The sequence below is a fragment of the Euleptes europaea genome, chromosome 4 (assembly GCF_029931775.1).
Source record: "Euleptes europaea isolate rEulEur1 chromosome 4, rEulEur1.hap1, whole genome shotgun sequence".
Taxonomy (NCBI): Eukaryota; Metazoa; Chordata; class Lepidosauria; order Squamata; family Sphaerodactylidae; genus Euleptes; species Euleptes europaea.
Window position 1 is genome coordinate 91,714,884 of NC_079315.1, and position 13,711 is coordinate 91,728,594.

The following is a 13,711-nucleotide window of genomic DNA, read 5'->3' on the forward strand; positions in this document are numbered from 1 at the left end:
GTTGCGGAGAAGTGAAGCAACTCCCCTGCGCAGGAGTATTTGGTAGAGTCTCCTAGGAGATATAAAGCACATTTGAAGAACATCCCTGCGTGAGTGTGACCTCTGTGGAGGGGTATGGAGGGACTCCCCTTCCCAGTTTGCTGAAACAGTTGCCACTGCCAGGGTTGGGCCAGAACTGGACCCAATAGCTAAACCCTCACTAGACCTCTCAGTGGAAATGAATAAGCTTTGGAGGGGGGCAGGATAGTGCCTCCTGGCTACACCCTTTATCCTTGTGCATTCAGCTGAAGGTCTGGTCAGAGTTGTCCACTCCGCTTGTGTGATTGGCCTGTCTTCTGCAGGGGTTCTGACCATGTGGAGAGAGCTGGCGTGTGCACAACTTGTGCATATTTAGCTCTGCCCAGACCTTCGTATTGAGTGGGGCCATACTCCTGCCCCTGCCCCCCACACATTGACACTGTTGCCAGAGCAGTTCTCTTGGCACACGCTGATGGAGAACCAGCTATAAGCCCAGTGGTCTGTTCAAAGTGAAAACCGGCATCCATCTCACATTATTCATATAGGCAAGCCATTTTGGAATCTTGTATTTTTTTTTTAACAGCCCTAAATGGCAGGACTATGCTTGCTATTAGGTAATGAGACAGCTGCCTTCAGGCAACAGTTTTTGAAAAAACATTGAACGGCAGCAAATGATCAGCAAATGTGGTGTTATATTTTTAATAAGGGGGATAGGATTTGCTGTTTCATGGACCAAAAGAGATTGCTGCCTGCCCGGCTACAATTTAGATCTTTAGTATTCCTAATTTACAGATAGGAGGTTGAAATTTAGAACTAGGGATTTGACCGTGGTTACCCAGTAAGTGTGTGACTGAAGCAGGGCTTAAATACTGGTTTCATAGAATCATAGGCCAAAAACACATGGTCCCTTAACCCATTTTATTCCCCATTTCAGCCAGGATGAAATTTACCCGGGCTGGGGAGGAAACTACACATTGCCTTGAATGAGCAGGGATGAAACTGTGTGCAAATCGATCAATGTAAACAGAAAATGCGGGAGACGTGGAGTTCCTGTTTAGTTTGGCACGCCCCCTCCCCCCCGGTGATTGGTCGTTTCAAATTGACCAATGAGGGCCTTCCCTGCCCCGGAAAATGACCAATCACCAGGGACGGGGGTGTTGCAAGCTAAACAGGAACTTCACATCTCTCGCATTTTCTGTTTACATGGATTGATTTGCATAGTTTCGCCCCTGCTCGTTCAAGGTAATGCATACAGTTTCCCCCCAGCCAGGGTAAATTTGATCCTGGCTGAAACGGGGAATAAAGTGGGTTAAGAGACCATGCCAAAAATGGCCTATAGAATCATAGAGTTGGAAGGGACACCAGGGTCATCTAGTCCAACCCCCTGCACAATGCAGGAAATTCTCAACTACCTCTGCCCCCTACACCTCCAGTGACCCCTACTCCATGCCCAAAAAATGCCCAAGATGCCCTCCCTCTCATGATCTGCCTAAGGTCATAGAATCAGCATTGCTGACAGTTGGCCATCTAGCCTCTGCTTAAAAACCTCCATGGAAGGAGAGCTTACCACCTCCTGAGGAAGTCTGTTCCACTGAGGAACCGCTGTAACTGTTAGAAAATTCTTCCTAATGTCTAGGTTCAAGTCCTATAGCTATGAGGACATACTGCTGTTTCTTTTTCTCCTTTTGTTTGCTTATTTGTCTTTATTTGTGTTTACAAGAGTATTCCACATGGTGTGTGTGTGTATCAACCTAGATCAGCGGCTGAACTGTCACAACAGACACGGTTAAACTAAGAACAGCCAAGTTAGCAACGGTGTGCCGTAACCTTCCTTGACCTTCCTGCATTGTCAGCAGATATTTCCCGCTGCGTACCAGTTGCATTGTACTCTAACTTGAGAATAATTTTGTGTCATGCTAGTCTCCCTTCGATATTTGAGGAGCGATGGGAAATTGAACGCCGTGGTCTTCAGCAATGTGCCGCTAGCTGACGGGAAGCGCCATGCTGTGCTCCTCAGGCTAAGTGATCTGCAGCGTGGCTCCAGCAAAGCCGAATTGTACGTGGACTGCAGGCAGATGGATTCCATTCAAGATCTGCCTAAAGCCTTTTCAGGGTTAGCACAGAGCTCGGAGGCGGTGGAGTTGCGGACGCTGCAGAGAAAAGGTCAGGTGAGCCTTTGTGGAGCACAATAGACGCTCCACACTCCATTCCCCTCTGCTGACCGGCTGGCAGCCTGCCTTGTCTGGGAGATGTGCACTGTGGCATTCAGGATAAGAGGATGGGGATCCAGCAGTCAAGTCCATTGGCACAAGTGCACCTGCTGCTGATGTCAGGGGAGCTCTGTCGCGTGATCTTCAAGTGGCAAGGATGTGTCTGCATTGGTGTCCTTTTCAAAAATTCTCTTCTTTTTTCTTTTCAAAACGTGCAGTTAATAGAAGTTGGAAAATACTCAGAAATACTAAGCATACATTTCCCTCCCAATTTTATTTCAGGCTGTTTGAAAAGTTGAGAAACCTGAATGCAAATAGAAAAGAATTAGTATGTTATTATTTCATATCTTATGATTAATCAACCCATCTCATAAATTTGAGAAATTGTCTTTTGCTTGATTAGACATAACAGCAAAAATAAACAAATCTAGGAGGATGTTTTGAAATGTCTCCCCTCTCCCCACGCCTGGTCAGATTGTATCTTCCCAGAAAACCAGGATTTCAAACTGGAGGCATCACTTTTTATCCTGTATTCCTCTTTCTTCCTTGGGTCTGCCTCTGAAGCTGAGAGTGTCTTTTGTTGTTCTAGGACTTTTTGGAAGATCTGAAGCTGGTGGTAAGAGGGTCGTTGCCCCAAGTAGCAAGCTTGCAAGACTGTTTTCTTCCTCAGATTGAGCCATCATTCCAAGATCCAGGTAACTTTCACATATATAATTAAATTTTCACAGAAATAGTTTTTGGGTTTCCTAATTGAAGGTGGTAAGAGCCAAGCTCACCAACAAACTCTCTCTCTCTCTGCTTCTAACCTCTGTTCACTGACTCTGCTCCTCCTACTGGGCTAAATCCTCTAGTTCTTTGGGGGAGGGGTAACCCTGATAGCAAGAAGAAGCCAGTTTTTTGGTCGTTCTTAGAAGGTACCCCTTACCCATCAGTGACCTCTTAATGTTGCATGCAACCTAGGGATGTCAGCCTCCAGGTGAGAGCTGGGGATCCCCTGGAATTACAGCTCATCTCCAGACTACAGATATCAGTTCGCCTAGAGAAAATGAATGCTTTGGAGGGTGCACTCTATGGCATTTTACCCCTCTGAGGTCCTTTACGTCTGCAAACCCTGCCCTCCCCAGGCTCCACCCCCAAAATATTCAGGAATTTCCCAAACCAGAGCTAAGTCCAACCCAAAGCCAAAAGGGTAGGCACTGAAAATACTCTAGTTCCATTTTGTTGTGTATTAGAACATGTATAAACCTGCTTTTCCACAGAATAAGGTCTCAAAGAGAGGAAGAAAATATCATAAGACAATACTAAAGCAACAATCATTATATAGTACACCAAAACCATTAAACTAATACCTCTTTAGGGTAGATATTGAAGTTCTTAGAGAAGTATTAGTTTGGCTTGCATTCTGCTATGGGCATGTTTTCTAGTATTTTCTACTATAACTGGTAAAAAGATATATCAAATCTGCAGCCAAAAGTAATTTAAACTGAATTGCTCTACCATATGTAGGTTAAAAAAAAAGTTGTCTTATTGGAATGAATGAGTAGGTGCCTGGGCATTTTGTGTTTTGTATTAGTTGAAATGGTTGAACCTTGGGAAAATCTGATGTGTCTTGGAGATGATCACTCAGGAAGCTTTGGCAGTTCCATTTTTAAAATTTAGGATGTTATACACTGTGTCAATAATGCCAGTGTTCCATAGGTGTCCCACATGCTTGCACATGGATGTTTGAAATGCAAATAGGAAACAGATTGCAGGAAACAGGAGTTGCTGGTTGAAGGAAACAGGACCTATCACCATGTCCTGAAGCATTCCCCCTGCCCCAAATCCTTTTAAAACTTTGTTTGGTAGCATCCCACCTGAAAAAGAGTTCTGTTGAATTCAAAAGCTCACACACTGTTATGTGTCAGTGGAAGAGGCTGTCATGGTTGCAATGCTATTGTTTTGCTTTTTACCTCTACTGCTATTATTGCATGTTGGTTTTGCAGCCGGAGGATCATATTATGATTACTTAACATCTGGGTTAGCCTTTGATTTGCAGTGGCCATCTTAGCTGATCCATAGGATTGTCTTTCAAGTGAAGGAAGGGATGTGCTTGATAAGCTGAGTTAGACAGCTATACAAGGCGATTGTAGTATGTGAAGAGCTGCCTTTGCGCACTTCTCACTTAATGTTGTCTGTTTTGATTGATGTCTGGAAGAGGTGAACATGAGTGAAAGCACCCATGCATAAACGACCGTAGAGGGTTTAGGGCTTTCTGTAACCACAGGTCTTCAGTCCAGTTGGGACAAGGCTTTATGTCTCTTTATATTCTGCACCTTGAAGGTGTTTTTTGAGAGACAGGTCAGGTGTCTGCACTGCAGGAAGTTGTGGGATAAAAGAGGCAAACTTTATTGCTGTGTAGCCGTGGTAAATGTAAAGCATGCCTGGTATGTAGGTTATGTAAGGTTAAGAATGAAAAGTTTTACTGTGTCTGAAAAACAGTGTATGCAAGTTCACAGCATTGTAAAGTTTAATAATGCAAAAACTACAGAGAAGATTTTGATCTTGAGCAAGAAGCCGAACATAAGACAAATCAAAACCTTCTTTTGTTAGAGTTGCAGCTAAGTAATAGCTAACTTTTTTAATACACATTTTTATTAATTTCTAAAGAGCAGTGCCTTTAAAGGGAGGGAAGGCGGCATGGTATAGCCTGATCTCTTCAGATCTCGGAAGCTAAGCAGAGTCAGTACTTGGAAGGGAGACCTCCAAGGAAGCCGCTGCAGAGGAAAGCAATGGCAAATCACCTCTGCTTAATCATTTGCCTTGAAAGCCCCTTGCTGGGATTGCCGTAAGTTGGCTGCGACTTGACAGCACTGTACACATAAACACACAAAGTACCTTTGAGGTACAATTACATATTATGTCAGAAATACATGCTCCCAAAGCTGTGTGCAAATACAGGCGGGGAGGATGCTGGGTCCTTGCAGGGAAGCATCATCCGGAGAGAGGAAGGGGCATGTCACACCTCCCTCGCCTGGCCCTCCCCCCAGTAGAGGCTATTCCTTCCCCCCAGTCAGGTTTAATTCTTCTGAGAAAAAAATGATTAAAAATGGCTGAGGAGGAGAGTGGGAAGGTTCAGTACTCCCTTCTTGGCTGCTGAGTCTGCCCCTCCGTCCTTGCATTCACACTCCCTTGGAAAAGGGAGTTTTGGGAAGACCCGTATGATCAGGTAACGTGAAATTTCACTCTGAAAATGCTAAACCTTTGAATAACATAAACTTCTATAAAATACAGCCTCCTGGATATATACCTTGGGGGAAACTGGACAAGTAGCATCTTTCAGGCGGCGGGTATTTGAGGCTGGGAAGGGGTGGCTTTAGTCCCTTTCCCTGTGCTATAATCTCAATCTGCCCCCCCCCCAATTATTGCAATTTAGCATTAAAAACATGCTGGAGGCCAGTCATGGATCTTCCAACATCTCTGGTTTGACCCTTACTTCTGAGTAAACTTGCTTAGGATTGGCAATGTTAGTTGATTCGAGATTCATGTGATAACCCACGAGAAGCTTTATGAATACTACGAAGTGCCATGTAAGAACTAATGAGAATAAGGTTTTCAGACCTTCTGTATTATACCATTTAATTGTTCTCATTGTATTGTTGTAGGAGTCTCTACAAATGACTTTAACAGGCAATTACTGAGTCACATGATGCAAATGAACCAAATACTGGGTGATGTGAAAGATCTTCTAAGACAACAGGTAACTGACAGTGTTATGCAATTTGCATTTTGTTGGTCTCTAACCTAAACAGTACATTCTCTGCGGTGCTAAAAGAAAATTCACCCGGTGGATTAGGCTTGCTGTACAAACCTGTTTTTCTACACATTGAGAAATATGAAATAAAATAACCCACTACAATTTGAGAGAGAGAGAGGTTGCTTGTAAATGTGGACAGTTCACTCCTGAATCTCACAATTAGGCTCAACAAATTAACTCCAGGAAAGAACCTGACTAAAAATACTAAGATATGCCAAACTCTATAAAGTTATTTACAAGTGGGGAAACTCAATGTACAAACTTTAGCATATAATTGAGGCTCCTTGAATAGGCAGAAAAATTGAGGCTCCTTGAATTGATTTTATGAGACAAGACTGACATCAGACAGGATCTAAGGTTTACTTCAGACTTTCCCAGAAAAATTCCAAAATATAGTCGCACCACTCCAGTTCTATCTAGCTTATATAATATAAAAATGAGTTCTTCAGTCAGAACTGATAATTTGAGTGGGACCATCATTACACAATTAATTTAAGAACAAGATTCAAGTACAAAACCAAATTTTAGCATTGTATCAATACTTGTATTTGAGGGATTGTTGAATTTGGGATTAATGCCTACTGTGAGTAGTTTTGATGAAGATAGTATAAAATAGGAGGCTAAAATATTAAACCAGTTCTGTCTGTAGCAGAATAGATTTATAGTCCCATGTGAACAGTTGAGGCAAGTTTTAAGTGCTCTTTGCAAATTCAGGTTATTCTTTTACATAATTGTCTTCTATGCTGCTTCTGGATAACAGCAATTCAGGATAAATGAGACCAATCCATATGTATTCCTTTCCTTTCCTAAAGGTTAAAGAAACAACTTTTTTGAGGAATACGATAGCTGAATGTCAGGCATGTGGTAAGTGCTTGTGCATTTCCTATTTTAAAAGAGACTTCATGGCCCAAACCACAAAGGAAGCTCCTGTTCACTCTTAGGCTATGATCCTAAGGAAACTTTCTAGGGAGTGAGTCCCACTGAATAACATTGGGCTTACTTCTTAGTAAACTGGTTTAGGATTGCGTCCTTAGCCGCTCAATATATTTCAAAGTAAAAAACTATTTCCATTTTTCCTGAAGATGCATAATTTAAGGCTGGGAAAAGAACACATGAAGGGGTGGCTCTAGTCCCTTTCCCTGTGCTAAATATCATCTGATATTTGCCAGGCTAACTAATTATAACCACAGCTAATAGGTGGTAATAGAATCTTAAGCAATGTTATTTTTAAATGACATTTTTAACTCGGACAGTGGTGAGTATGATGATGAAAACATATCCTGCCCTTCTTTGCAAAGTGAGGTTTGCAGAACAACTCCCGACAGAAATTGTAAAAATCATACCATTTTTAAAAACCCACACAAAAGCCAACTACACAGAGAGCAGAGAAAATATACCACCAGCAAAGAAAACAAGAGACAACAGTAATATTTCAGTTCTTAAAGGCCTTCCAAAAAATGCTGTGTCCCCCACCCCAACAGCTTCCCCCACACACACACATACAGTGGTGAGGCATTTCTCTCTTGGTACAGAGTTCCACAGCCTTAATGCCACCATGCCCGGTCCTGTGAAACGATCTGTTGCACTCTTGACAAAGGGGGCACATCGAACCAGTATCAGGCACATTTTTTCATCCCACTCTTGCTCCAAGAAGCTCAAGGCAACATACATGGTGCTCCCTGCATCCAATTTTATCCTTACAAAAACTTTGTGAGGTATGTTAGAGAGTTACTAGCCCATGAGCACTCACAGTGCCATCATAAGCAGAGTGACTCCTGGTTATTTCCTTGTACAAGAAAGCATGTGCCCACACTTATGTAAGAGGTCACATGTGACAAATGCACGTATGCATATATTCGGCAGGAAACCTCTATTGGCATTGAGTTCCTGTGACATGTGCAAGCTGCAAAACCCTTAAGATGTATTTATCATATAATTATCTCAGAAGATAATGGGTCGGATCTAGGGAGGCCAGGACCTTATGCCCCTTGCTGGCTGTGTCACTCGGTGGGATGGCACTAGGAAAATGCTGGTGGCAATGAAGGGGCAATCAGTGTCATGCCAATGTGGTGACATCATTCTGGCACGACCCAAAAGGGATGTCATCACATTGGTCAATGCTCTAGTATGATAAAACCATAGAGTTTTGGGGGGATGCTAGAGCATCACCCCTACATGGTGATGTCACTTCCAGATTGTGCTGGAAGCGATGTTGCTGTGTCACTTGTGATGTCATAGCATTGCTGGTAAAGGCCCCCATCCCAAATAAGTCTCCTGTCAGTTGCCAGCGTCACACTGGCAACCCTAGATCCAGAAAGAGTACTGATGCCCTGCTTTGCTGCAAGTAATGGCTCTGGATTCATTTCAGTCTGAATTTGTTTGGGGACTGAAACCCCCTAGGTCACACTGGGAGAAAGACAGGTACCCTCTCTTAAGTCAACTGGATGAAAAAGCAAAACAACCTTATCTGCTTAGTCTTTTGATGAATGAATATGATGTTTGCTCTGTTGCTATTTTATTTTATTGGGGAGGGCTGTGGCTCAGTGGAAGAGCATCTGCTTGGCATGCAGAAGGTCCCAGGTTCAATCCCCGGCATCTCCAGTTAAAGGGACTAGGCAAGTAGGTGATGTGAAAGACCTCTGCCTGAGAACCTGGAGAGCCGCTGCCGGTCTGAGTAGACAATACTGACTTTGATGGACCAAGGGTCTGATTCAGTATAAGGCAGCTTCATGTGTTCATTTCCATAGCTGTTTTTTGATTTAATTATATTTGTTTGTTTTTTTAATCTTTGGAGCTTCCTCAAAAGCCATTGAAGCACAAAGGCAGAATATAAATATTTTAAACAGAGACATAGTACAATATAAGGTGATTTATTTATAAATAGTTAAATCCAGCCTTTATCTCACGGTTTACTGATTAGTAATAAATAATTAAAACTGCTGTTCTGTCAGGAGCCTGGATGCAGTTCCAGGAGCAGGGCCAAAAGAGGGAAGCAGGATTGAAATTAGGCCAAGAATCAGTATTCGAAGCAGACAACTCAGACTGCAAGGGCCAGAGGCAAGAAGCATAATCCCGGGCATGGATGACTTCCAAGATGTCTGGTTGGATTAGGCAAAAAGAAGCACAAAGGAACTAAACACAGTCTGGGTCAGGTCCCCACTTGCTAATGATTTGTCCAGACTGTGGAGACAACCTACAAGGCCAGGCTTTATAAGACTCAGGACTCTGTGATTGGCTTCCTGAATCATGTGCCAGAATCCAGTCAGGTGATCTCAGCCCAAGGTAGGATTGCCAAACTCCAGGTGGTGGTTGGAGATTACAACTGATCCCCAGGCAACAGAGATCAGTTCACCTGGAGAAAATGGCTGCTTTGGAAGATAGACTCTATGGCATTATACCCCATTGAGGTCCCTCCCTTCCCCAAACCCCACCCTCCTCAGGCTCCACCCTCAAAGTCTCCAGGTATTTCCCAACATGGTGCTGGTCACCCTAGCCCAAGAGAGGCTACTATGTCATGCAAGTTACTGCAACCAGCCCTGTGGCATATGCTGTACTGTGCTGGGCCTGAACGAGCAGGAGACTTGGTTCAAGTCCTAACCTGTTGCCTTACTTCATGATTTTCAGGATTGGGAGCTGGAAATTTCCCCACTCTGCCCCCGGAACCACCCAAGCCAAAATGTGAAGCCAACACTTGTTTCAGAGGCGTGCGATGCACAGATACAGTGGATGGATTTCAGTGTGGCCCTTGCCCAGAAGGCTTCACTGGAAATGGAGTTACATGTGCAGATATTGATGAGGTAAAATACTCCTTTTATTTTTAAAAAAGTTCTGTGTAGACGCTAGTGTGATGAGGACAGCTTTCAGGTACAGAGAGATCTAGGCTGTCCCCTAAAATCAGATACTCTGTAGGTGACTTGTATGAATCTCTGCTTTGGGTGTTAGAAGTGAGTCAGAAGCAAGAGTCAACTGGTGCTTGTAATGAACAGGGTCTTCACAGTGCTGGGCTCGTGCTATGTAATTCGCTTATTGAATGAACCTCGTTGTTGTCCTTTTAAGTGCCGATATAATCCATGCTTCCCGGGAGTGAGATGTGTGAACATGGCTCCAGGATTCAGATGTGAGGCCTGCCCTCCAGGATACACCGGCCAAATCATCCAAGGAGTAGGAGTAAACTTTGCCAAAAATAATAAACAGGTATATGATCTCAATTCCACCCACCAAAAGAAAATAAGGTTTTGCTACACATGTATTTATAAGATCCATATTATTTACAAGTGACATTATATTACTTCTAAAAGGCCTTGTTAACCACAGCACTATTTGCTGAATGTTCCACATAAGGTGGCTAACTCCAGGTTGGGAAATTCCTGGAGATTTTTGGGGGGTGGAACCTGAAGAAGTCGAGGTTTGGACAGGGGAGGGGCATAACGCATATAGTGGGGCATAATGCTGTAGAGTCCACCCTCCAAAGAAGCTATTTTCGCCTGGGGAACTGATCTCTGTTGTCTGGAGATCAGTTGGAATTCCAGGAGATCTCCAGGCCCCACCTAGAAGTTGGCAACTCTACTTCCACCTCTCCCATGCAGATGCCCTCTACTAGTTTACAGGCCTTTTGGGTGGCTGCCCCAGTCCTCTAGAATGGTCTTCTGGAGGAAGTTAGAGGGGGTTTGACTCTGGTGCAGTTCTATAAGACCGAACTTTTGAAGAGAGATTTTAGAACCCCTTGTCATTGGCCATATTTTGGCTGTTGTTATGTTTGCCCAGTATTGGCAAGCTATTCCTTTGTTTCCTGTGTGCACACCACTTTTGATCTTTTTTGGGCTATTGTAATTATTTCACTGCTTTAGACTCCTTTCTACCTTTCCAGCAGGGAGGGAGGGAAAGCACTCATCCCATTTTCCATATTGATGTGTGGTAACAGAACTTACATTTTTTGCACATGACAGTGTTCGTTAGATCCTGGACCTGTGGACAGCCTGGTAAGAAAAATCACATATGCAGAGGCCCCGGGAGTCTTCATATTTGGCACAGAGCTGAATGATTTCCCCTCTCCAGGCCCCACACTTACTGTAGGGATTAGATCTACCGACTGCTGTGCTGTTATATTGTTTCCCAATTAGCACATCTTTGCTTGTTTGGTACACTTTAGAAGACTTCTTAAGGAAGTCATTTTGTACTTGAGTGTATTTGGAATTAATTTCCTTTGGTATTTTAAAAAATTGTGTTAGGTCTGCTTGGACATAGATGAATGTCAAAACAATCCGAATGGAAGCTGTGTCCCAAATTCTCAGTGTATAAACACTGTGGTAAGTACTCTGTTATATTTTTTTGGGGGGGAGGTGTCCAGATCTGATTAATCTAAATGTTACAGGTGCTGTCCCAAAAGTAAGAGCCAAATCACACCCAAAAAAAATCCTCCACCTGAAAGTGTGGTTACCATCTCAGCCCTAAAATTTTCATGAACCCTTGAAAAACCAGCCAGATGATGATAGAATGGTGTGAAGCCAGCAGATAAAGCGTCATAGGTTCTCTGCTTACACCCCACAACATAAGTGAGCCTGTTGCTCAGCCTCCAGCTGTGAACAAGGGAACTACCAGTCCTGGCCCCCCATCTGTATGTCTGCAAGAAGAAAACACTATTGACTTCTTTTTTAAAATGTGTATCCTGCCTTCAGAAAATGTCTCAAATTTAAAAATCTTCCTAAAACAGACTTCCATTAATACATAAATATATGAAGCTGCCTTATACTGAATCAGACCCTTGGTCCATCAAAATCAGTATTGTTTACTGAGACTGGCAGTGGCTCTCCATGGTCTCAGGTAGAGGTCTTTCACATCACTGTACTTGCCTAGTCCCTTTAACTGGAGATTCCGGGGATTTAACCTGGGACCTTCTGCATGCCAAGCAGATGCTCTACCACTGAGCCATGGCCCTTCCTCAAAGGGATGCAGCATTGGAACAGGGGGCAGTGTAGGAGGAAAGAGTATTTCTGCTGCATTTATTCTGAGCCAAATTTACATTTTTTACAGAACCAAACATATAGAACCAAACATTTTTACACAACCAAACATATAGGCACACTCCCTCCCATTTCCCAGGGAATTTTCCCCCGTCTCCTTCTTTGGGTCAAAACACATTAGCAATTAAGAAAACGCCCTTAATTACAGCTGAACCAGCCCATTTATTCTTAGACATATATTTTTTGCCCTTATAAATATGTCCTCAAACTAGAATCTTGCTTTCGCAGTGTTGTGCATACTTATCAGAACAAGTAACTTCGTCACTCTGGCTTCCTTTTAGAAGTTTGCACAAGTTTGTGATTTTGTACTTGTATCTGAATACAATCACTGCATGAGAAGCAGCTCTGAGCTTATCAGAATGGCAAGTGAACACAGTCCCTCACCTGGATAATATAAGGTAGGCCTGCCAACTTGTGTCCCTCCAAGCCAAAAGCAGCTGACCAGCCAGACAAAGACAGGCAACAGAAACAGAAGGGGTATTCAGTCCTGGATTGGGGCAGTATACATACTGGACTGATGGGCTGATTTTGGCTTGGTGGGTCTCCTGTTGGTCATACTTGGCATAAACTGAGTAGGGCAATGAACACATGCCATTTAAAAGCAGGGGGAAATCTTGTTTCTGATCTTTCTTGCTTTCCTGATAGGGTTCCTACCGCTGTGGAGCGTGCAAAGCTGGGTTCACGGGAGACCAGGTCAGAGGATGCAGGGCTGAAAGAAGCTGCCGGAATCGTGCCTTGAACCCATGCAGTATCTATGCACGGTGCACTGAAGTAAGGCAAGGAGACATCTCATGCGTGGTAAGATTTTGATTTTACTTGCTTCTAGATCAGTGAATGGCATGAGCCCTAGTTGGACATTCTACAGAAAAATAATATTTTCAGTGCAACCCCAAGCAGAATTCCAGCCGTCTGAGTCTTTTGAAGTAAATGGGTGTAGAAGGGTGTAACTGCTTAGGGCTGCACTGTTTGTCACCCATTTATTTATTTTGAGAACTCTACATTTCATACTGTCTCTTGGGGTGAATGGTATTTCCTGATATAAAAAATTTCAAATAAATTTTTAAATATTAAATTTTATCATTTAAAAATTATAAGACAAGATTAACTAAAAAAGGCAACAATGCCAGGAAAAGGTGTAGGCAGTGGGGAAAGAGGAAGATCCAACATGAGATGGACTGGATAAAGGCAGTAATGACCTTCAGTCTGCAAGACCTGAGCAAGGCTGTCAATGACAGGATGTTTTGCAGATCATTAATTCATAGAGTCGCCATAAGTTGGAAGCAACTTGATAACACATAACACACATAAAATATTTTTAAATTATTTACTTCATTTATAGCCCACCTATTTTCACTGACCACTACAATATGTTGTGAGTCTTCAGCATGGGTATAATAATAATGATGATGCAGTGAAATCATTGTTATCCACCACTTGAATATTCAAAATACTTGGTTATCTAGCATATCACCCACAAGGTAAAATTCCACCTTCCATCCGTGATACACCCAAATGTTTGGGTGCCTGTGGCCGCCTCCTGCTTCCCCAGCTGGCTGGCATGATGCCTTTAGTTGCTGTGGGGCTTCTGCCAGCTGTTGTCATCTTTGAAGAAGAAGAAGAAGAGTTAGTTTTTATATGCCAACTTTCTCTGCCACTTAAGGGAGAAT

At 43.1% G+C, this 13,711-nt stretch overlaps 1 protein-coding gene across 1 annotated transcript in view; it reads left to right on the forward strand.

The window, feature by feature from the left end:
- Nucleotides 1–13,711, forward strand: part of THBS4 (thrombospondin 4) — a 50,337-nt gene that overhangs the window by 17,303 nt on the left and 19,323 nt on the right. The window contains exons 3-10 of the mRNA XM_056848612.1: nt 1,939–2,186; nt 2,818–2,923; nt 5,873–5,967; nt 6,837–6,888; nt 9,649–9,821; nt 10,081–10,218; nt 11,253–11,330; nt 12,690–12,842. Of these exons, the coding sequence (XP_056704590.1) occupies nt 1,939–2,186; nt 2,818–2,923; nt 5,873–5,967; nt 6,837–6,888; nt 9,649–9,821; nt 10,081–10,218; nt 11,253–11,330; nt 12,690–12,842 (1,043 nt within the window). The remainder of the gene's footprint in view (nt 1–1,938; nt 2,187–2,817; nt 2,924–5,872; nt 5,968–6,836; nt 6,889–9,648; nt 9,822–10,080; nt 10,219–11,252; nt 11,331–12,689; nt 12,843–13,711) is intronic.